Raw genomic sequence first — 25,818 nt, 5'->3', positions numbered from 1 at the left:
AGCATTACAGAGAAACAAAAAAACTTCACGTCAGGTTTCACTATACGTACACGCACATTCCCGCATGTACCGATTCGTTGGGGGTTCCGCGGGGGGTTGTGGGCGGGGTGCATGTGTGGTGTAGCAGTAGTAGGTAGGGCTCGTAGGTAAAGGGTTCGGGGATCCATGATGTTCTTAAGTCAGCCACCTCGTTGGGCAATTTGCCTGTTGTGGATTTGTATTTGTATTGTTCACCAACCCCTTATAATTAAAAAGGCCCCTTGTGAATTCAGCTTCTCTGAGCAGAACACATAAGCTATACAAAAAACGGAATGGGATAAACATACTGGAGCCTTCCTCATTATGGGAGAAGCGCTATTAAGTATGAACTGTACCAAGCAAAAGTGCCAAGAAACCTCTGGATCGTAAAAGGTTAAAAAAGTTAATTTTTAGCTCTTGCAGCTAATTTGAGGCTTATCCTTTTGTTCATTTTTGTCGCACCACAGTCATTTTCTGCACACGAGGGCTAATTAGACTGGGACCTACAATTTATTGCCGATTCCGAACGGCAGGCTTGTTTTTCATACTCATCGAGAGGTTGGTGTGCTAACCCCTCGATGGGGGACTCCTTGCGGTAGCAATTTTTGCTGCAGTCAAGTCGCAGTTTTTTGTTGTACCCCTGTGTCAGGAAAGTTTTCTGACAAGGACGAACTGGGTATCGAACTCGCGACACCTCTAAACATCCTTTGGTACTTTAGGCGAGCATCTTATCGACCGGGCTACCGCACCCTTGAGGCTTATCCAATTTTTTTTTTTTTTTTTTTTGGCTCTCTTTAAGATTTCTAATTAATTCTTGTGAGATTTTTTACTTGTTTTTTTAATCGAGTTAAAAACTCAAATTTTAACTTGTCATCATAATATCTGATGTTATGTAATGTTTTGAAATTCTTTAAGAAAACTTGAATGATAAATTAAATACATGGGGCATTTAATTTTATTTCACAATGTCAGTGTTTTTTTTAGTTCTTGAATGAAAATTATTTATGACTTATACAAAGCTGTGGTGAATAAAAAGCCAATTTATTTTTATGAAAAAAAATTCTCTATCATTTTTCTTAGTGAGGCAAATTCTCAGAAAATTATGGTACTTGAATATCAAAACCAATTTTTCTGGTTTTCACTTCCAAATTACACTATTTTGAAAGTCCATTAAAGAGTTCTTGCAATTTTTCTTTTTTGGTAATACAGTATAACTTTGATTAACCGTCACCATCCAGACCAGGCTGTGACAGATAACCAAATAGATGGATAACAGAGAAATCTCTTAATACATATGTACAATAACATGATTTCACTGTGGGCTTGGGATGAAAATAAAATCTTTAAAAAGTGAATAATACATACATATGTATTTAATTTTACACACACACATACAAAACGATCAATATAAACTTCAACATAAGGTCAGCCCAGGCAGTGGCAATACTGAAAATAGTGTCCTTTATGTTGTATCTTTACCAAAATTCTTTGACAGTCATGGCATCATCAGATAAAAGCAAGCCTATGGTAAAAGCTTTTCTATAACGTTGCTTCATATTTTCAATTATGCCCTAGTCCATAGGCTGGATAAGTGGAGTTGTATTCACTGGGAGAAAAGCCTGTTATTTTTCCATCATCAGTTTTGAGTTCACTACAAGGGTATGTCAGGGCATTGTGCATTAACAGCAGTGCTTTCCTCTGCAATATGAGCTCTAACTTGAGGCACGAAAACATAGTGCAGCCATTCTGAAAAAATTGTTTGGTCTATCCAAACACTTTTTTGGGCATAATAGTTCACAGGCAATGCGTTCATAATTAAATTTTTGAAAGCACATGGTTTTTTGGGTTTACCAATTACAAGCAAGGGCAATCTATGATTGCCGGTGGTATTTGCACAGACCATAGCAGTAATCCGATCTTTTTAAACCTTGAAACCTAGGGCTGTTTTTTTTTCTGTATTTTTTTTAGACGACGGTGGATAACAGAAACTGATGGTTAAACAAGCGAAAGTTAATTGAAGTTTTACTGTACAAAGAGGTTTAAGCTCTTCTTTATCTGACCTGTTCTTGCATGAAAGCAACATTTAGCTCAGGGCATAGGAGGAACTAACCTTGGAGGGAGCTATTGAATACGAGAAAATTACCTGCTAACCGTTAACCATGATATACTTTAGTGCTTTATTTGGGGCAACACATGCTTTGTTTACATTCTTTGTTTTGTGTTCGTTCAGTTCGGACGGCTTGTTTTTTGTATCCATTAAACTTGAATTCCTTTCTCTGCTCACTCGTACTTTAATAATTAGAATAGGTTATGGGTGCCCAGTGACCTTCCACTTCATAGTGAGTTTGATTGTTTAATGGTCGCGTCTAAGGTTGCGGAATTTTGACTTCGGAAACGAAATTTAGTATCTGTTTACTTTTCGCGCTTAAGTTTCCAATTCAAGTGGGAAAATGGAGAAGCTTCATTCCATCAATAAGTTGGTGTACAGAACTGGACAAGCTGGGAATTCGATGTGAAACTACAGCTGACTATCCAAAAAGTGATACCAGTCGTTTTGGGAGAAGTCACGTATCCCGCTTCGTTGGATGAAAACGCAACCGAGCCTGAACGCACGAAGTTTGCCGCTGATGTCAGAGCTTTTGAGGAGGCTGATGCTATTGCATGATATATAATCGGGTCAAGTGTTCGTGGTGAATCAAATCAGCATATTCTTACCTGCAAATCTGGCAGAGATATGTGGAATGCATTGCACACTGTATACGAACAGAAAAATGAGAGACGCTTGGACTTATTGTATTTGCAGTTATTTAACTACACCAAGGATCCAGCTGACAGTATCGCCTCCCATGTGTCATAACTGCGACGAATTTGGCAAGATTTGCAAGAGGAGATCAAAGAAGAAAATTATTTCTTCCTGTTTCAATGTTGCTGAATAGGATACTCAATACCCTTCCGAGTGAGTATCTGGAGTTCCAAAATGCTTGAGAGCCAGTTCTGCATAATGAAAGAAGCGTAGCGACTTTGACTGAACGTCTCAGGCTTCATGAACAGAGACTTGAAGAACAGAGATCTTGCAGTTCCGAACCGAACACTGTAGCATTTATTGCAAAAAATGCTAGTCCGACGGCTAAGAAAAAGCTTGAAACTACGAAAGCTCAAAAGCCAAAGAAGAAACTGGTGAAGTGCTACTCCTGTGGGAAAGTCGGTCATATCAAAAAGAACTGCCGTTCAAGTAAAGATTATGATACTTCTAACCAGAGTTCTCAGGGATTCATGTCTGTCACAGATGTTAACAAGGACTGTTGGATAATCGGGGGCTTCTCATCACATATCGACTCGTTCTGACTTCTTCTCTTCGTATGTTCCTTTTGATGAGCCAAAACCGCTTCATCTCGGTGATGGAACTTTCATGTATGTTGAAGGATCTGGCACGATTTATGTGGTAATGCTGGTATGTGGGAAGTGGAAATCAGGTCAATTGAAAAATGCTTGGTATGTCCCTTGGTATTGTCTGAAAAGAATCTGTTCTCATTGGGATCTGCTCTGAATCATGGTCTCATTGAAGTTGCCACACAAAGCACAAGAGAGTTCCAAAATGGAAAGCAGACAGCTGCTGTTGGAATTTGTCAACTCAGTGGTGTGTACAAGCTTTTGATGCGTGTCATAATTTCTAAAGTTTGTCTTGCTGTGAAAAATTCTGATATTCAACTGTGGCATGAGCGATTAAGTCAATAGAACAATCAACATGTACAGAAATTCCTCAAAAGTAAAGGTATGGAAATTCAGTTCAGTCGAAATTTATGGGATGCATGTGCATATGGTAAAATGAATCATAGACTCAGTCTCAGTACCAGAACAACGAGGCCAACTACAGTTGGTGAACTGATCCATGCAGATGTCTGTGGGTCGATGCCTGAAAAATCATTGGGTGGAAGCAGATATTATGTTGTATTCAAGGATGACTTCTCAAAGTACAGATCGGTATACTTCTTGAAAGCAAAGTCTGCAGTTCCTTCAAAGGTGAAGCACTTTCTTGCTGAAGTACGAACTCGAGGTCATACTGTTAAAGAGCTACTAACTGATCGTGGTTCAGAGGTTAAGAATTCCGCAGTTGAATCCACTGTAAAAGAAATTGGATTGATTCACCGAAACTCAATGCCATACACATCAGAGCAAAATGAAGCAATTGAGAGGGAAAATCGTATTCTTGTGGAAGCCGCCAGGACTATGCTACACGCCAAGGAATTGCCAGAAAAGCTATGGGCAGAAGCTGTTAGTACTGCAGCCTATGTTATCAACCGAACTGGACCGAATAGTGTTGAGGAAAAATCTCCTTATGAACTGTGGTATAACAAGGAGTCACCATTCAATCACTTAAGTGTGTTTGGTGCTGAATGTTTTGTGCATGTTCCAAAATAGAAAAGGAAAAAGTTTGATAAACAAGCTCAGAAAAGATATTTTGTTGGGTACTGTGGCGATAAAGATGGCTACAGGGTATGGATACCCAGTAAAGATGAAATAGTGCTTTCAAAGGACGTTGTGATCAAGAATGAAGTCACGAGCAAGCAGATTTTCATCAACAATCCAGAGTTTACTGAAAAAGTTACTGAAAAGACAGGTGGTTCCAGGTAAGTTGCATCACAGCCAGACACAAATACATATAATTTACGAGACAGGTCAAAGCTGAAGAAACCACCCAAGTTTGATAATTATGTCATGCTGGCAGAATGTGATGAACCAGTCACTTACACAGAAGAAATACAAATACAAATACAACGCCACAACAGGCAAAATGCCCAACGAGGTGGCTGATAAAAAGATGCCCATAAAAATATGGATGTCATATGTTTCAAAAATACAGCAACCCCATTAAAAATGCAATTAGCACAAATTATAAACAATATATACACATGATAAAATATTATACAATGCCCATAAAGAATACTTATGGTTGTCTTATTCTAAGAATGGATAGCTTCTCGATTTACCCCAACATGTTTATCGTATTTCTTTTTAAACGTGTCAATTGTGTTACAATTTACTACCTCCGGGGGTAAGCTATTCCATTTATTAACAACCCTATTAGAGAAAAATTCCCTGCGACACCATAACCTTGCATTGTCCCTCACCAATCGATACTGGTGTCCCCTTGTAAAAGCAGTTGATTGGCGGTGTACTAAAACAGGGTTCCCAGCAAAATCTGTTTGATCATTTCCCTGACTTTCCCTAACCAAATTCAAAAATTTCCCTGACCAAATGCGCGTACACTAACACACGCATATATAATTTTAAACCATCTAATATCACTAAATCAGTGATTCCCAATGTGGGCGTTAACGCCCCCCTGGGGGCGATGGAATGTTCCAGGGGGCGGTAGAAGCTACAGGTATAACATAGGATCCTATGGGTTAGATTGCGTTGTAGGCGATGGGAGAAAAAAATTTCTGAAGGGGGGCAAGATGGGACAAAAAAGGTTAGGAAACTATGCTCTAAATTATAGTTGAACCCCTCCCCCATATTTGTGGGGGGTTACATTCTGGGGGTGGGGAAAGTATGGGAAATTGCAAATAACTGAAACCATAGATTTTTTGTTTATCTTGTTTATTGAACATCACGAGAAGAGCAGGGTAACGCAAAATTATAAGGGAATGTAAACGAGGGTGCAGCGACTGATTGTTGGTGATGTTTTCTGAAAGAACATTGTAATTTCTGTTTGCGTTTCTTCTTCATATCATCAAGTATGTTGGAGTATGTTGACAAGACTTCCTCTACCAATTTTTCTACATGTGAAGAACGTACCATAGAGGGATCTATATCATGAAAATCATCTGGTGGTGAGCCAAAGCAGCAACTGACTTACTTTCGCCAAGCATAGTCAATATATCTAATTTTTTTTGTAAACTTTTTTTTTTTGTATTTTCGGAGCATTATTAGTAGCACTAGACAAATGAGCCATCCTAAACAGGCACAACTCAAATTTTGTAATTAAAACATGTAAATGACGATTGCTGAGGAAAAAATCCAATGAAGGGAAAAAACGACAAATACGGGAACCGCGAATACGTGGTGGGGCGACTGTAAAGCATTTCACGGTAATATACCATTGAAAAGCACATTACAGACAGATGCTAATATTTTGCCACCAACACCACTCTTTACAAAATCAAACTGTGTATATGATCTTGCACACAACACTAGTTTCCTTGGAAATTTCACAGAGATAATTGAATTCAAATCATTCTTCAACATATAAAGGTTAAGGGCCCTTTCACACGGAGTGGATGTGGATGCAGGTCCGGAAGAAGTTTTAACAATTGGTATATACAGAGCATTTCAGACAATGTAGAATGCGCCCGCACCTTTGAGGTGTTCATGTGGGTCCGGATGGCATCCGCATGTGTCAAAACCTACGTGCGGGCTCCGCATCCGCACATACAAGTTTCGTACATTAGGTTATTTGGTACAGCTATTCACACGACGCGGATGCGGGTCGAATTAGTCCACATCTTTGGCTACTTTTTCAAGATGATTTTGCATGGAATTTTTTTAATTATTTGACATAAATATTAAAAAAAACCATATGAAGGTCCCTGTGCATCAATAGGATGTACCCACATATATGTCTATCCCTCCGTTTCCTTCTGAGATAAAGGAGATATAGCAACTTTAACTGCCTTTTGTCCATACTTTACAATTTTATATAATAAAACCTGCCAACAACGAACACTGATGGGACCAAAATTATAAGCCGCTCTGTAATTCATTACGAATATATTTGACTGAATACTTTAATAACTTTTAAATTTAATTACAAATTTTTAATTTTTTCTTTTTAAATTTTTAAAATTATTTTAAAAATATAAATATTTAAAATTGTTTAAAATATTTTTTTATTTTTAAAACTAAATACTTTTATTAAACAACATTATCCATGTATGGCGTTCACTCAGGGCTGGATTAACATGTTTGAAAGCCCTAAGCACTTGAATAGTTTTGGAGTGCCCCCCCCCCCCCACCACCACCTACATATATACTTTACATGATATTGAGTCTATAAACTTAAAAAAAATTGAAATTTTATATTTCAGAAGTGACTAATCTAAGGATGGGATTTCACTCTAAAAGGTTTATGAAAGTTATTTTATAAAACTTGAAAAAAAAAAGCAACCAATAAATTTATCGGTTACATTCGGGAAAATGCAACCGATCAGCTTATGGGTTGCATTTGTAAAAGAATTATAAAATTTTTATAGTGCAATCAGGGCTTAACACAGAATTGTGATGTGAATATTTCTAAGCACAGACATTTTGAAAGTCTGCACCCCTCCCCCCTTTTTCTACTTGCAAAGTCTTTGATATCTCCTAATTTTTTTTTTTTTGGAACATCATTGGATGTGTTTTTGGAATTTTTTTTCATATTTTCCAAAAAGACAGATCTTAGATTTTTTTTTTCAAAACCTTTTGTGTGTGAAAATATTTTGAGATATATTCTCCCATTGACTAATTGTGACGATCAAACTGAAAAGGCATCTTTATGTTACGATTAAACTATCAAGATTATTCTATGGGGCTCTAGATTAAACCACCAAAGAATAGCTCTAGGCTGCCTATGAGCGCTGAATCAGGGGTGAAGGAGAAAAATAATTACGAAAATTGGGAAAAAAAGTTTTTATTCACAAATTTCAAACTAAAGATTTTTTAGAACTTTAGTGCTCGTGTGAAAGGGCATGTGGATCTGGGATCTGGATCCACGTCTGCTCAGTGTGAAATGGGCCTAAAGGTTCTCAACCCACAGGCAGGAAAAAAAACAAGAAAATAAAGTTTTTTCAGAAGAAATAGAAAAGAAGTTAAGCGCTGGTATATTGGCTTTACTTTCAACAATGGAAAGGAGGGTCTCTCCACTTTAGATCCCTTCATCTATTTACTCAGAGGGCAGATTGTTTCTTGGCCAACATTGTAAAATCCCACCCTTCAACTGATAAGACATCTCTCAGTAGGAGATCTGGAGGAAAATGCTGATAAGGATTTTTTTCCTCTCCCTGGGGATCTGAAAAATAATCTTCCATGGAAAAAAGTGAAGGTAAACCAATTGAATGTAGATTTATCCTCTGATTTTTTTCCCTTTCAAATTTTCCCTGACTTTTCCCAACTATTTAGAATTTTCCCTGACTTTTGACAAATATTTCATATTTTCCCTGACTTTCCCTGACCGTTTTCCGATTCCCTGACTTTCCCTGATTCTCCCTGACTTTCCAGGTTGCTGGGAACCCTGTAAAAGTTCATGGTCCATCCTATCCATCAAAAGATTGGATGTCATCAAAGGATTCAAGTCATTGCAAGCTGCTTTACAAGAAGAGATGGATTCTCTAATTGAAAACAAGACATGGAAGCTGGTGGATTTGCCAAGTGATAGAAAAGCCATAGGAAGTCGATGGGTGTTCAAAGCGAAGAAAAATGCAGATGGTGCAGTGACAAGATATAAGGCACGTCTGGTAGCTAAAGGATTTGGACAGATACCTGGTGTAGATTACACTGAAACGTTCAGTCCAGTTGTTCGCTGGGATACTGAGAACAATGTTGAATGTGGCTGCTAAGAAGAAATACAAATACAAATTACATAATGCAAATTAAAGGTTGCTCAGTTTGACATCAAAACAGCATTTCTTCATGGAGAACTAAAAGAAGAAATTTACATGAACCAGCCAGAAGGTTTCGAGAATGGTTCAAATCAGGTTTGCAAATTGATGAAGAGCATCTATGAACTGAAACAGTCCCCCAGGTGCTGGAATGAAAAGTTCTGCAAATTTATAGGAAATCAAGGCTTAAAATCTTCAAGTTCAGATCCATGCTTGTTTGCTAATGCAGAGAAAATCTTTTTTCTTATCCTTTACGATGGTCTAATATTTTCCAAGGACTTGGAAATGCTAAATATATTTCTTGACCAACTCAGATCTAAATTTGCAGTTGTAACAGATAATGCCAAGTACTTTTTGGGTATGCAAATTAATTATTTGGATGATGGATCGATTTTCATCCATCAGAAATTTTATTGCAGACGAACCTTAGCACGTTTCAATATGACAGATGCAAATCCGGTAGGCACGCCTATTGAAAAGTGTTGTTTAACAGCAGAGATGTCTACTGCTCTAGCCCTTGACATTCCTTACAGAGAGGCTATTGGGAGCCTCATGTTTCTAGCTACGGCCACTCGACCTGATATAGCTTACACGCTTGGTATGCTCTCTCAGGTATTAGACAAACCTCAAGAGTGTCATTGGAATGTTGTAAAAAGGACATTGAAATACCTAAAGGGGTATTTGGGTATTGGGGTATTTTGTACTCATCTGATTCCAAAGCTGGTGCTTTAAAAGCATTCAGTGATTCAGATTATGCAGGGGATCCTGTTTCAAGGAGATCAACCTCAGGCATAGTGTTTTTGAGCAGCAGTGGCGCAATAACATGGAAGAGTCAACATCAGAAATGCCTAGCTCTATCTACAACTGGAGCTGAGTTTGTGGTGGCGAGTCAAGCTGCAAAAGAAATAGTATGGCTTCATTACTTGTTTCAAGAAATTGGTATTTCAAGCTGTGTCCCCTTACTACAGGTCGACAACCAGAGTGCCATCAGACTCCAGAATTTCACTGCAGAACCAAGCACATTGATGTGAGATACAAGTTCATTCGAGAACTGTACCAGAAAGAACAGCTAGATGTGCATAACTGTTCGACTCAAGAGCAAGCTGCTGACTTGTTAACTAAGCCACTTTCTTGTGGAAGGTTTAATCATTTGAAAGAAATGATAGGGATGTGTGAATTGAATGAAAAATTATGTGTTGCATTGTGTATCTTTATATTTTTTCATTTTTTTTTTGTATCTATTCAGTATTATTGCATCTGTGCTCATGTATCGGTTGTAACTTTTATTAAATTTGCAGCATGTTTAATTTTAGGGGGAGTATTGAATATGAGAAAATTACCTGCTAACCGTTAACCGTGATATACTTTAGTGCTTTATTTGTCGCAACACATGCTTTGTTTACATTCTTTGTTTTGTGTTCGTTCAGTTTGGACGGCTTGTTTTTTGTGTTCATTAAACTTGAATTCCTTTCTCTGCTCACTCGTACTTTAATAATTTGAATTTTTGGTTAGTCAGAAGGTTGGCAGTACACAGTAGACCTATTTCACTCTTCAAAAAGTATTGTCTATTTTAACATGTCAAAAGTGGGAGACTGAGATCTGAGCAAAACCTTGTTTGACTGAAATTTAGATTATTCTTCAGCTGGAGAAAGTTGCAGAGTGTGGCCAATACATGAACATCCAAAAAATGTTATATAGGAGATAGAGTTATATAGGGAAAGAGCAAGAGTCAATTTTTTATCCACGAAGATGAATATCAAGGATTTCGATTGCAGTGGTGGATGGCTCAATAGATGGTCAGGAGCATCTTAACATGTACAATGTGGTGAAAAAGCTTTCTATTCATTGAGATTTCGTAATCAAGAAATGAAAACAAGTGCACTAATTTTTAACATCAGTCATAAAATAAAACCAATAGAACACTGTTTCAGACCAGACCTACTGCAGAAAAAACAACTTTGTAAAATAGAGGTTCTTAAAAAAATTGAGTTTAATAATTATTTTTTATACTTTGGAAAGAGATCATAAATTCATGAAAATAGTGATAACTAAATTTGACACATTATATTTGGAGTCATCGATTCTAGATATTCAGCAGGTGATGAAGGATTTAACACAGTCAGATGACTAATTATTGAATGATCATATAAGATTTCAAACCTTAGTGGAAACAAAAATCAATCCAGTTCGACCCAGAATTTGGTTTTGAATTTAAAAAATTCTAAAAATTCTATTTGATTTTTGCCAAAAATGCATTTTTCCGGGTGTTAAGGACTATGGACTATGCCAAAACCATTCAAGCACAAATACTGTTTCAAGGTCGTGGAGATCTTGTTCAAAACTTGATGAAATAAGTACATCATCTAAATAAGCGAAGGAATTTAGATCTCTTAAAACATCATCAATGAAACGTTGAAACGTTTGTACCACATTCAAAAGACCAAAACATATGTATAGATATTCAAAAAGGCCAAATGGTGGGATGAAGGCAGTTTTCTGAATGAACTCTGAATCCAAAGGTATCTGGTGATAGGTCGTCACCAAGTCCAATTTGGAAAATATCTGCTTTTCAAGTGAATGTGCAAAATTGTGCACATGAGGAATGGAATATCTATCAGAGCATGTACCAGAATTTAATCTGCTATAATCAACACACAAATAAGATTCACCATTTTTCTTGGTTACCATATGAATAGGGCTTTTGGATGGCCTAACAATGCCTTGATCTAGGAGAGATTTTATTTCCCGTTTTACAATTGCTAATTTATCAGGCGCTAGCCTGCAAGCTTTAGCAAAAACAGGTGGTTCTTATTATAATACCATGGGTCATATCATGCTTTTTCTATTTTTGTCAAGCATGGCCGAATTGGTCAAATTTAGAAATTTTTCCAAAGGTTTTATGTAGGCAGAGTCGCCATTGACGGTCTTCAACCCTAACGTTTTGCTTCTATATACACTGCTGGCCACCGTAAATGCAACACCCTGAAGGAAGCATGCAAATAATATGAAATTTACAACATGCATTAGCGGAGGTGAGATATGCAAATGATTAGAATTTCAGCGCAGACGCACATCACGCGCGCCTGTGGCGCCACTTCAAAGCGCTATTTAAGGCTTGGAGATTTCGACGATTTGAAGTACGGCAATTGTGTTTTTCCTGTGGTTTTTTCAAAAAAACGATCAACTATGCCTCGTAGAAAACAGCGATCATCTTTTGATCAAGTATCCGAGTTCGACAGAGGAAGGATAGTGGCCTACCGAGATTGTGGATTATCTTTCAGGGAAATCGGTAGTCGTGTTGGACGAAACCAAACAACTGTAATGCGGATATGTGATCGTTGGATGCAGGAGGGTACGACGGACCGACGTGTTCGATCGCATCCACCTCAGTGCACCACTTCACGTGATGACAGGCATATTGTGCGTATGGCAGTGACGGATCGCTCAGCCACATCACGAACCATACCACAGAACATTCAGTCTGTACCGCATCATCCAGTGTCTGCGCGTACCATTGACGCCGTTTACAGCAGAGTGGTCTGTCCGCAAGACGTCCATTGCTTCGTCTACCCTTGACGCAGAACCACAGACGTCTCCGCCGCCAATGGTGCGATGAAAGAAGGATGTGGACGGCACAATGGAATGAAATTGTCTTTACTGACGAGTCACGCTTCTGTCTGCAACACCACGATGGTCGGATTCGAGTCTGGAGACACCGTGGAGAGAGGATGCTGAACAGCTGCGTTATGCACCGCCACACTGGTCCTGCACCGGGTATTATGGTATGGGGCGGTATTGGATATCACTCTCGCACTCCTCTAGTACGCATTGCCGGTACTTTAAAAAGCCAGCGCTACATCTCCGAGGTGTTGGAGCCAGTTGTCCTTCCTTACCTTCAGGGCTTGCCCACAGCCATATTTCAACAGGATAATGCGCGACCACACGTGGCACGCATTGTCCAAAGGTTCTTCGTCAATCGCCAGATTGAATTGCTTCCCTGGCCAACTCGCTCTCCGGATCTTTCGCCGATAGAAAACATGTGGTCCATGGTTGCTCAACGATTGACCCAGATTACATCCCCAGCTGCCACACCGGATCAACTTTGGCAACGCGTGGAAGCTGCTTGGTCTGCTGTACCCCAAGAACACATCCAAAGTCTCTTTGAATCAATGCCGAGGCGTGTGGCAGCGGTGATCTCCAACAATGGCGGCTACTCTGGCTACTGATTTTGGCAGGAACCACACTTCACAGAAGTCTATAAATTTAATCATTTGATGCTTGGTCAACATGTTATCTACAAAATAAATATTGTTGAGATATCTCTTGTCTTTCTTGGTGTTGCAATTTGGGTGGCCAGCAGTGTAATTAGTACCTTTAACTGAAAGTGATGCCAAACTGTTGATTAAATGAGGATGCTTAACATCAACAAGCGGAAATAATTTAAAATATGAGCTCCTAAAATAGGCCACTTAACATCTGCAATAACGAAGAACCATTATGTGTCTCAGGCCTAGATCAAGTGATACAAATTTATTACCAAAAGTTTGAATTTTCGATTCATTGGCCACATACAAACAAAAATCATTATTAGCAGCTCTGTGCACATTAGTATCCCTATACTCTGTTTGTTCTAACTCGGGTCCTGATGTAAATAAAATCATGTTTGTGATGCCCAAAATGATTGGTTGAAGAACATTCCACCTTTTCTTACTGTGCAACACCGCCAAAAATATAGTCCTTTGTCGTTTGCCCCTCATACCATAAAATACCTCATAATTTTTATTTTTTTTAAATATTTATTTCATATTATTTCAAAGTTATCTGGAAGACGGGAAAAAAATATTTTTTAAAGATCGGTCAAAGTGTTTTTGCTGCTATGTCTTCAGGGTGGGTGTTGACATGATACACCTTTCTAATTCAAACATTACCGTCCCCTTTTTAAAGGGAAGTTTCATTTTATTATTATTACTCCTATTCGCAAACAGATTTTATATACACTTGTATACGCTTCTTCAAGAGGTCTTGCAAGAAAAAGAGCTTGATTCTTTATGGTTTGATGACATAAATGAAATATGCGTGTCTTGGCAGATAAATTTGAAAATTTATTTCTTTGCAGCTGCTCTGGACTCCTATAAACAAAGTTGCTGTCAACAAGATGTTTTTTCTCACCCACACGCTTTGATGTACACTGGATACGGGTGAGGAGGGAGAGAGAGGGGTCACTTATCGTTTGTGGTGAATATATGCATTACAAAAGACTTCGCACTTCTGCTTGAGCAGCTTGTTGAGAGGAAGTAATATTGGTTTTGTTGAAGGCGGCGAGCCGAAGAAGTCGGAGGATTATCACGTAAACATGAAGGTAGACTTTCGAAAATCTGGTTCGAAAGAGTAATGCTCATTTTTGATTCAGTTAGCCTCATTCTGACAGACACTGTAGATCCCGTGAGAAAGCCTGGCCTGGGGGCCCATTAAAGATCCCAGTTCAGGGGCTCCTGCTGCTGGATGTTGGGGGTCATGGCTCGCAACCTACGCACAGATAAAAAACCGAAATTGTCTTGACAAAAAACAGGATATCAACAACAGGTTGAAGTAAAGAAATGAAATAATGTGGACGACTCTCTCATGAAATTGTAACTTCTACAGCCCGTGGATTATTATGAAATATTTAATTATACAGACCAGCAAGAAAAATAAAAAGCGGTAACACAACGGTAAGTTGTTCATAATTTGTTTCACGTTATAATTGGTAGCATATCCGGCCCAGGAAAATCAGCTCAGAAATAAAATTGTAAAATTCTGAAGAAAAAAAAGTAATAAGAAAAAAATGAGGATTTTTTTTCTCACTATCTGCCGTAAAATAATAAACAACTCGCACAAACTTTTGTAACGACCACGGCCCCACATCCTGCCGCAAGATCCCCCCCCCCAGGATGTGATCTTTGACGGGCCTTCAGACCAACCTTTCAACAGCCCTTCCATATAGTAAACTTTTAGCGTAAAAAAATTAAAAAATGACGAAAATTTGTAGCAGGCAATGTCCGGGTTGGAGCAGTGTCATCCCAACTCTTGAGGAGTATGCCATGATAACGACAGAATACCTTATCGAACTTTTTTTTGGGAGATTTATTTCAACAAAATTTGGAGAACAGTGAAAAAAAAATTTCCAGGAAAATTCTTCATAACAAATTTACAATCTCGCGTTTTAGGAAAAAACTCACGTGTTCGGAACATGTAATGAAGGGGCGGGTAAAATTACAACCAATAGAGATAAAGGATGCGGAGTGATATCAAAAATTGGTACAGCGGTTTGTTTACATCAGGACCCAAGTTAGAGCGAACCGAGTATAGGTATCACGGAAACACTAGCGTCTGTATCAACTAAGTATTCTACACCAGATTTCCTATCATGGATAAAAAAACAAACTGTCAGCTTTCATCTGTCGTTGCCAAAACAGATGACCCACCTAGTTTTCCAAAAACATGCAAGGGGGCGTACACTTCAAAGCTTTTTTTCCAAAATTAAAATGATATTAACAAAACAGCTTAGTTTTTATTTTCGCGGATTGATCACTTGATCGGGAATTTGAGGTTGATCTGGATTTTCTACGTTTGTAAAAATTTTTTTGCCTATTTTGTGACAAACGATCAACAGTGATTTGCAAATTAGAAATTTGTGTTTGCAATGAATATAAGTTCACAGAAGTGCTACCAACAGTTGAAATTTCATGTGAATTTCCTGTAACTTCACTAATTTTATCGATTAGCTGTGATAAATCTTTCAAAGAATCTTTGCTCACCGAGAGAATTTGTTACATTTGAACCGGTAGTCATTGCAACCATAATGTTTTGAGTATCAGAAATTTTACTATCAGCTAATGCAGTCATTTTATGTAATAATTGTGATGGCTTTTTATCGCCTAGAGCATAGTTTCCCAATCTTTTTTGCCTCATCGCCCCCTTCTTCAGAAATTTTTTCTCCCATCGCCCCCAACACAATCTAACCCATAGAATCTTATGTTATACCCGTAGCTTCTACTGCCTCCCTGGAACATTCCATCGCCCCCAGGGGGCGTTAACGCCCACGTTGAGAATCACTGGCCTAGAGTGTGATCTTGTAATAGAGCTCTTAAATGCACTGTGTGAGATTGAGCAAAATGTTTACAAATGTGATCTTGTAATAATGTGTATGATTCATCAGTTACAGTGGCATAAATTAAATTGCTGACGTACAATAACACCTCAGCATCCAAGGCCATTACTGCACAATGAAATCGAATTTTAGAGTCAGTAATGCCCAAAATTCTAAAACCAGATTCCACCTGCAAAAACCATAAATCCATGTCGGATTTCCAAATTTGAGCACAGAAAGCTACTCTGCAAAGTTTGTTTTCTGCATTAATTGCAGAAGATGCATTAGAAGGGTCATCTTTACTGAATGGCATGAGAACACAGAGTAATAAATGCAAGTCCGAAAATGAAAAATTAGAAATAAGCTCAAAACATCCAAGTAAAACGTACTAGCCCAGCTAGATGAAGCACCACAGGACCAACCATGATGACCAACAGGAAAGGTCCAGTTGACACCACTTATTTTGGAGACTCCAACCAGTTTATTATTCTCAAATATTTTTATAAATCAGAAGATATATTTATTTTTTGCATAACTGGTACTTAGTTTGACTGAGCTTGATAAAATATGAACTACATTGCTTAAAAAATTGAAGGCCTATTCAAAATTCATTCTAACTTAATATTTATTACTTGGTTAAAATCATATAACAAATTATTCAATAAAAAACAAAAATTAACATTACTGACTTGACATAGCACTACCAGCAGCCTGACCGACTAGATAACAGATATTGCAGGTATGGCAAAAAAAAGCAAAAGCAATCGTGAGATCACAGCACGAGTATTTATACAAACTGAAAATAATACTGTTGCCACCAAAAATAAACTTCTGCAGAAATATAATATCAGTTTGGCATAAATAAGCAGCACCACAAATTTTTTTACTCACCCTAATTCTTCATACTGCATGATATCTCGTACACTAAAAAATGCAATTCGGGGGAAACTCAGATCTTGATGATCAACAAATACTTTGATGGGAACCAAATTTGGTTCACAAGAGTGATTAATGAAACGACTGATGTTTCCAAAATGTCTAGCATCTAGACAGTACGTCTCCCCATCCTGAAATAATTAAAGAATGGATTTTTTTACTTATGGTATCAAATAAAGGTATGGAAAAGTGTGAGAAATAAATAACACAGTATGAATGTGAAAGCATATATTGGTGTAGATCATTCATTAAATTTTTTCACAAGGGAAACTATTTGGCTAGTGAACTTCAATTTTGGAAAGTAAAAAATTTAATATTTATATGAAAACATAAAATCTCTCATACAACATATTGATATTAATTATTAAATGCCATAATTCTTGAAATTTAATAGGATGATGTTTCTTATACATTGATCTATGAAATTATTATGCAAGTTCAACCTTGATCATGTTGAACTCATTCATGAGCTATTTTCTTGGCACATTTTTTATAATTAAATTATCTATTTTAAATAAAATAGGGAAAAAACTCAACCAAGTATCAAATGACACATACTGGTGGACAAAACTAAAGTTTAAACATACATATTGTGATACTAAGAAAAAAAATAACAGGAAAAGATATAAACGCTTAAAAAAGTAAAAATTGAGTAAATATTAAATGAACAATTTATGTGCACAGTGTTATTAAAGACAAATAAATACAATAATAAGTAATACCTTAAGTGTTTTGGTCACACACTGTGTGCTGATGATGAATTCAATAAGTAATGCTGATTCTGGTTGAATATTTAGATTTTAAAACATAGTTTGATGCAGCAAAATGTATCATTTTTATCAATTCCAAGGTAAATAAAAAGATAAACAAATAGTTCATTTGACCGCTCAAGACCCTGAATGAAACTTTGTCCACAGTAAAGGAACACCGAAAGTATATTTGTTGTCATATGCCTGGTATTCCTTCACAATTGCAATACTGCAGAACATTAGCTGAAAACCTATGGCTTAGAAGAAGGTGGGCATAGTAGGACAAAGTGCCTGGTACCTCCAGTGTATACTTACAGTACCAAAGGATGTTCAGAGGCATCGCAAGTTCTATACCTAATTCGTACTTGTCAGAATCTTTCCAGACACATAAGTACAGCAGAAATAGTGATAAAATGGCCACAGAACACATTGATACTACAGGAAGTCCCCCCCCCCACAAAAGGTTAGCACACCATCTCCTCAGCAAGATCAAGCTTGTCATTTGGGGGGTTAGGTTGATTGCCACCCCCCCCCCCTTCCGTAAAAAGTTGAAATGACAGCCCTGGGCGAGATATATGAGAAAAATGTTAAAATGTTGTGCATTGCTGTTCAGATTTGGCAATAAACTGTAGGTGTCCTAATCTGACTCACCCGTGTGTACAGAAAATGACCATGGTGCGACAAAAACATGAGCTCAAAAGCTGCTATGTGCATAGACAAAAAACAAACATAACACAAAGGCACTATTATGAACAAAGTTTCATCAGTTTGAGTTAGCAGTTGAGGTAAAAAAATTAATTATGTTGAATTATTTGATCAATAAAGTTCAAGCTGGTATACTAAGAAAAATTTGTCTAAGTAAAAATTTCTGTTTAAATGTATCTAATGACGCACCATTCATCCCAAGATATAAAAGCCCTACTGACAAAAGATTAAAGAATGTGTGTTTATGTTAGTAAATTTTGACCCAACCACTAATAAGAATTTTTTCTCAGTTCTCTATTTTTAGTATTTTCTTATATCTATGAATCCTTTGCTAGTAAATATTCTTTCAAACTACTTTTTAAAAGCAAATAAAATGACAGCATATATGATTTATGACTTTCATATACATTTCCAAAAACTATTTGAAACATGAAAACTAGAAAAAAAAACCTTATTATCCAGATCAAACAAATATGAATCATCCTGCCTTGTATCAGCTTCTGAATCAGTAATGAGCTCTCCAACATATCTGTAATACAAATGGAATGCGAATGAAATCAAAATCACAAGTACCTCAAAGTGAAATATTATCAAAAAAAGTAAAGTGTTTAAGGAGGCGAGATCAACGCTGCTTAAAAATGGCTAAATTTACTGAAAATTTCACATAACTTTCAGTCTAGAATGATGAATTAAATTGGTAATGCTGGTTATGTTTGCACATGTTGATAAATATGAACAAAGCCACCATTAAGAAGACAGAAAAACACAATTTCTTTTTTTATAAATTTGCTTCAAACTTATTTTAATTTTTGTAGCAAAATTCACCTGTAAAACTGATTAGTGGTTAAAGTACACTGATATTTCCATGCGACTTCTTCCATATTTATCAAAGTTACCAACTTCATTCATAATTACTGGTAAAGTGACATATGTAGTGAAATTTATCCTACCTTACTACAATGATTGGTGATTCTTCATAACAGACAGTTATGTATGATTACTGATTTATTACATTAAACGTAGCATATACATTTATTAACCAAAAATTAATATCAGTCATTCTAAAACACTAAAAGCAGGCAAGAATAAAGAGAGAAAGGAAAAAAAACCAACTTTTTGTTCTCAAGAATAATGGTGTCTAAGGTATAGAAGCAAGAAAGAGAGCATATGCGTGTGGTTTTATTGACAATAGTACATTTGTAATTCAGTATTGTGTTACAGTATTTGGCAAACATCTGTCAATGAAATACAGGTGGACACTGACAGCTTAATCTCCAGATTTATTGAACTTAAACGTGCCCACAAAATACAGACACAATTAAATCAATTTTTCTTTTTTCTTATACAATGTAATTCTGTGGCTATACAGTGAAAGTCTATTATAACAACAGTTTTCAATCACGAAAATTGTCATTAAAAAAGGTTTCTCATTATAAGGAAATTTCCATTTTTTTGCACTATCAAGTTATAAAATTGTAAAAAATTGCTGCTTTATTGGTATTAAAACATCTTTTAGATCAGTTCATTTCAATATTAACAAATGAATAGAACTCTATAAATGGAATTAATTTTCTGCTTTACAACAGTTGATTCTGAGAGACATTTTTTGAATGAAATTTCATATTGTCAAAACGATCTCATAGAACTAACCATACAACTAGAATTCCCAATTATTATATCAATGCTCACTTCTATGTCTGAATGGACTATCTCTTCAACACTTCTCTGCAAATCAGAAAGTTTTTTCAGAACAATTTTTTTAATCATTTTGGGGAAGCTACTTTAAACTGTAATTTCTACTTCACCACACACCAACTTTGGCCATATCATTATACTGTAATTTACTGTCATTAACAAATTGAGTTGGAAATGTAGGTGCCATCTATCTGTGGTTGCCTCAAGCTTGCTGGGGAAAATATCTTGTTATCCATATTCTTCCCCTGGTTTGAACCTGCAACTGAATGGCAACCATCATGGTGATAGACGAGCATCTTACCACTATGCCACTTAGGCATCAACTTCAAGTTCTGGTCCCACGGTCTCTCAGTCAATGGGAGCGACAAAAGTTGAATAAAATTCATCGCATATCCCATGTGTATAGTGGGTAAGTTCAAAAATAGGAACTGGGAGGTCAAAATATTTCACTTCTTTGAGTCCATTCTATGTTAGAAGTACCTCAGTATAATTTTTACAAGCGGATAAGAGTCATCATGTTTAATTCTTGAAGAGAGAAGGAAAAAGTTATTTTTTTAGATTATTTTTTGGCGCTATAGCAAACATTATCTGGTCAAAAACTAGAGTCATTATACTGGAAAATATTCTGATATAAACTATGTATGTCAGCTAAAATGTTGAGCAGACATTGGTAGAGGTCTCCGTGGGTATAAGAGATATTAAGGATTAATAAGAAAATATTCAGAAACAGTCAAACCTTTGCCACTTGACTGCAAAACTCCAGTATGACAAGAGGAATGCATTGTGCGTGTGGTTTCCACTAAACATGCATAATACAGTTAAACCTTCAATTTATCTGATAGATGGCACGTTTCCCCTTATTTACTGCCCACTAGGTGCATATAATATTTGTCTTTTTATAGCATGATTATGAATATATTCTTTCAAAAAATATATTACAAATACCAACATGGTGACTTTCTTAGATACTCATGAAGGAAAAAAAATCTAGGCTGAAGAAATGTAGAAATAAATAGATTTCTTTATATTGTGATAGGCATTAGATATTACTAAAAAATTTCAAAGTTGAAGGTGAATTTCAAAGTTTGATCTGTCTGTTTTTGAGTCGTAAAATGCTTTGAAAGACAAGAAAGAACTGAATGAATGCCAGGACCACGAATGAATGTCGTGATCTCTTCCAGCCCAGCTCTGTGGTACAGTATGACAAGAAAGAGCTGTAGACTTCCTTCAGAGTAACTTATGGGTCATTGAAAATTATTTTTAAAAAAATCAAACTATATGAATTGATGTAATTAAATATCAAAATATAATATGTGAATAAATAATATGATGCACGTTTTCATTTTCACACTTGATAATATAAGTGAAAAGTTGAAATCAATGTCATAGCATGTATGTCCAGTTTAAAAGTATATATATGTCCTGCTTATCAGTTTCTATTTAAGTTTCACAGCATCATATCCAAAAGACAATTCAAGATTTTGAAAATGGAGAATTCAATTTTTAAATTATTAATGTGACAGAAAACCCTATTGAATTTCTACAGTAAAATCAGCACATTTAACATTGATTTCTATGGCAATCATCTTGCGCTTGAACCTCAAAGTGATGGTGATGACGATTATGATGTTTAGTAGAAAGACCTCATAAAGATTAAAAAACCTTTTTAAGATGAGATTCATTTTTGGAAATAAATTCAAAATTGAAAATAAAATTAACTCACAAAAAAAAAGCTCTCTGTCATTTTTGATTTATTTCAGAAAATAGAAAATTAATAACTATCAATTTTCTACTTTTCATAATTTTGATAATTACAATGAATGATTATAACCATTCCCATTCTCAGAAGGTATGGAAGCATTTTCTTTCAATGGACATATACACACTTAATATTCAATATCACTCATGTTTCTCAAGGTTGATATCATTTTCTTGCTTTAAAATTTTCCTACCGCGGACTACAAATGCTGATTTACCACTTCTTTGTACCAACAATTGATTTTTTTGCCTATATATATATATATATGAGGCCATATGTGCTGAAACTTTTTTCTGCTTCAGAAATTTTAAAAATCGTAACTAGTATTAGTAAGACAACCATAAATACATTATGGGCATTGTATAGTATTTTATCATGTGTATATATTGTTTATAATTTTTGTGATTGTGTTTTTAATTGGGTTGCTGTATTTTAGAAATATATGACATCCATATTTGTTATGGGCATCTTTTTCTTAGCCATCTCGTTGGGCATTTTGCCTGTTGTGGCGTTGTATTTGTATAATGCAACAATGTCAAATTCATTCTGATGTGAAAAACTTTTTTCCACCATATGACAGCACTAATGTTATTTTGTTTTCTTCAGACTTAATAAAATATGGCTTTCCAGAAAAGGGCCTCTCTCGTGTCGGATATACAAATACAATACAAACACAAAGGCTGAAACAGTCAAATTGCCCAAGGAGATGGCCATAAAAAATATGGATGTCAAATATAACTAAAATACAACCCAACATAAAAGCATATATCATGGGGAAAAAAAACTAAATTCAATACAATACACTGCACATAAAAAATTATTATGGTTTTCCTATCTAAGTATGAGTAGCTTCCCGATTTATACCAATATGCTTATCATACTTCTTCTTGAACATGTCAATTGTGTTAGAATTCACAACCCCCAGAGGTAAGCTGTGTTCCATTTAATAACCCTATTAGAAAAAACTCCCTATGACCCCATAACCGAGAATTGTCCCTTACTAAATGATACTGGTGGGTCCTCATCAAAGAGAAGTCGATTGACGTTATATTAATAACTCATGGTCCATCCTATCCAGCCACTGAAAATTTTAAACACTTCGATCATATCCCCCTGACACCTGCTTTCTTCCAATGTAAACATATTCAAAAAATGGTCTCTCTTCATAACTCAAGCCCTGTGTGCTAACAAGGACATGTGTACCTTTTCTCTGCACCCCTTCAACCACGTCTATGTCCCTCTGTAGGCATGGTCTCCAAAAACCTTACCGCATACTCCAGTCCAGGGTGAACATAGCCTCAGAAAAGCGGAAGAATGACTTTAGGAGAACGTAAAAAGACCTTTTTGAAAATGAAACCAAGCATTTTATTTGTACATTGCTCAGCTGTGGTAAAAAAAACAATCTTCAGAAAACTTAGGTCGCTCGTCAATGAGAATTCCCTAATCAGTGACCCTTGTTGCATACAGGATAGTGACACCATTCAACTCGTAAGAGAAACGTGGGTTGTTTGAACTAAAATGAGCGACCATGCACTTGTCAACACTAAACATCATGCTCCATTCATTTGCTCATGTTCCAATCCTGTTTAAGTCTGTCTGGAGCAATTCCCTATCTCTTCGATTCCAGACTACCCCTATTAGCTTTATATCATCTGCGAATTTGCTAACAATTCCATTAATATTCTGATCAAGTTTATCAATAAAAAGTCAAAAAGGTATGGGGCCCATATCATGTCTTTGAGGAACTCCACTTATGATGCCTGTCGAATGAGAGAATTCCCCCGTTCACCATAACTTGTTGCGACCTATCTCTTAACCACAATCCTATCCAATTCAGCATGTTGCCCCCAACCTCCTGTAAATGTTTCAAGAGTTTACCATGTTGGACCCAATCGAATGCCTTCTGGAAAAATCAAGGTAAACATCTACATTTCGCCCCTTACCCAAAGCTTTAGTCACATGATCATAGAAGCAAAAGAGGTTAGTTACACATGATTTTCTCTTCCTGAACCCATGCTGATTATCTGACAATACATTATTCTCGTCTATCCACTTCACCAGTTGACTTTTGATAATAATTTACAAAATTTTTGAGAGGGAGCTCATAAAACTCACTGGACGATAATTAAACACAGCTTCTCAACTATCCTTTTTAAACATCGGAACCACATTAGCAAGCTTTCAATCCCTTGAAACGATACCCTCAGTAACACTACTGTATATCTGCACAACTGGCCCTCAGCAACACTCCTGTAAATCTGTGTGATTGCCCCAACAATTTATTAGCACATTCCCTGAGAACCCCAGGATAGATATCTGGTCCTGATGTTCTAGGTCATAATTGTTGTGGAAAATTAGTTTGTGCAATTTTGTAAGTTGTTCAACCAGTTTTTAGTGATATTTGAAAATTTATGCAAAATCCAAAGTCTTTATTTATAGGTCTTATTTCACACACAGGTGTATCACACTAAAAACATAATCACTGTGAGTACATAATAAGAATGTTATATTTAATAACTAAGCAGTATGTCAAATGCATTCCCATCATATCCCGTGTTCCATATGCACACATTCAACTTTCTGAGGTCGCAGATTCCCTCAGTAATTCATGAATATTCAACACAATCCCAACCTGCATATGCCCTTGTGGGCCATATATACAAACATCTAGCAATCCAAGACCCCCCTTCCCATTTTCATCACATCAGAGCTCTTACTGCACCTATGAATAAGCATTCTTTCCGACACAAGTTCCGCGAGCTTGACCATGAACTATGCAAATATAGCCAGCCTCACTGAGAACCACTTAATAACCTGTTTTTAGCCCACAGCATGGGCGATTTTGATGGAAAACAGGTATTTGTATGTTTGGGCTCTAGTAGATTGGCGAGTTTAGACGCAGCTTTGCAGATCGCCTTCCACACACAGACAAAACAGTTCAGATCCGAATTTTCTTCTCTCTCACATGTGTATTCATCGTTATGGTAAAGATAGATGTAATTTAAAAAAAGAAAAAATAATAAGTAAAACACCGCAAGAAACTCAAAGACCTGATTTTTTTAAACTGATTTCCGTAGTATTGAGAATGTCTCCCATAGCTCCATAGCTTACTGCGGCTGTGTGTAGAAACTACAGACAATTCGTAACAATTGGCAAGTCTGCATATGTTATTAAAAAGTGTCACTTCCGTCAGGATTCTTCCACTACTTTTTTTTACATTTTCAAGTATGATTAAGAAGAGTTGAGTTCTGTAACCTTGAGAATTTAAAGGCTTAACTTCACTGTTTTGTATGGTACCTTTTTCTGACAGAAAAATATCAAGTAATAAATTTATTTTATCAACTGTTATTTTTCAAGCTTACTCCTAAACATCCTTAGCATTTTGCATAGTCAATTGTTCTGCTTGATAAGAACATTATATCTCTAGAGTCTAGATAATTCAGATTGTTCAAGTTGATAATGCAAACTCATCAGTTTTCTTGTCTAACAATACCTAATAAAACCTTTAATAGCAATAAATACATGAAAAGAATTGAATATTTGCAAACCTCAATAGATATGCTCTTTCTTTTCATAGTTTTTACGGTTTTTTGGGGGGTTTAGAATTCCATATGAAAAAAACTAATGGAGACAAAGAAAAAACTTATAGTTTACAATTTTTGAGAATGTGCAATAAGATTTGCAATAATCACATTTTCAGCCATGCTCAGAATTTTCACCACCTCTAATTTGAGATATATATATATATATATAGATAAATTAAAATAAAAAGTTTCTTACTCGCATATAAATGTTCCTTTAGGAATATCTCTTAGAGCTCGTACTCCCCAACCTCTTCCTACTGTGCGAATCAGTTCTAAACGGCAACTTTGAAAGACAAAAAGTAATATCAAGCAACGTTTTCTGTTTTTAAATAAAATTCATTTATTTTGCAGATTACTTATGGAAATAATTTCATTTTCACTAAGTAGGCAATTCTAATAAGCCCTTCTAGTATTAGGTTGTTCAACATGAAAATTCATATTTTGGAATGAAAAGGTTTGCATGTGTATAAACATCACCAAATGGGACTAGCATTTTGGATAATGAAAATCAAATATTCCTGTAAATAAGCAAGACCATTTGAGTGTTTGATCATGTAGACACACCATGAAAGTAAGACAAATGTGGAATACTTTTTCTATGCAAGTT

The 25,818-nt window shown here is 36.2% G+C and overlaps 1 protein-coding gene across 4 annotated transcripts in view; it reads right to left on the bottom strand.

Moving 5' to 3' along the window:
* Positions 1–25,818, bottom strand: part of LOC149065461 (histone-lysine N-methyltransferase EHMT2-like) — a 178,833-nt gene that overhangs the window by 7,361 nt on the left and 145,654 nt on the right. For all 4 annotated transcript variants that reach the window (XM_089254034.1, XM_089254036.1, XM_089254035.1 and 1 more), the window contains 3 exons: positions 25,408–25,494; positions 18,624–18,702; positions 16,675–16,850 (listed from right to left, as the gene is read on the bottom strand). In XM_089254034.1, the coding sequence (XP_089110160.1) occupies positions 16,675–16,850; positions 18,624–18,702; positions 25,408–25,494 (342 nt within the window). The remainder of the gene's footprint in view (positions 1–16,674; positions 16,851–18,623; positions 18,703–25,407; positions 25,495–25,818) is intronic.

The sequence above is a fragment of the Pholcus phalangioides genome, unplaced genomic scaffold, assembly GCF_987345545.1.
Source record: "Pholcus phalangioides strain wild (caught in Gottingen) unplaced genomic scaffold, Ppha-v1.0 ptg000039l_1, whole genome shotgun sequence".
Classification (NCBI taxonomy): domain Eukaryota; kingdom Metazoa; phylum Arthropoda; class Arachnida; order Araneae; family Pholcidae; genus Pholcus; species Pholcus phalangioides.
The sequence above is the reverse complement of the archived record's forward strand: the minus strand, read 5'-3'. Positions and strand labels throughout refer to the sequence as shown.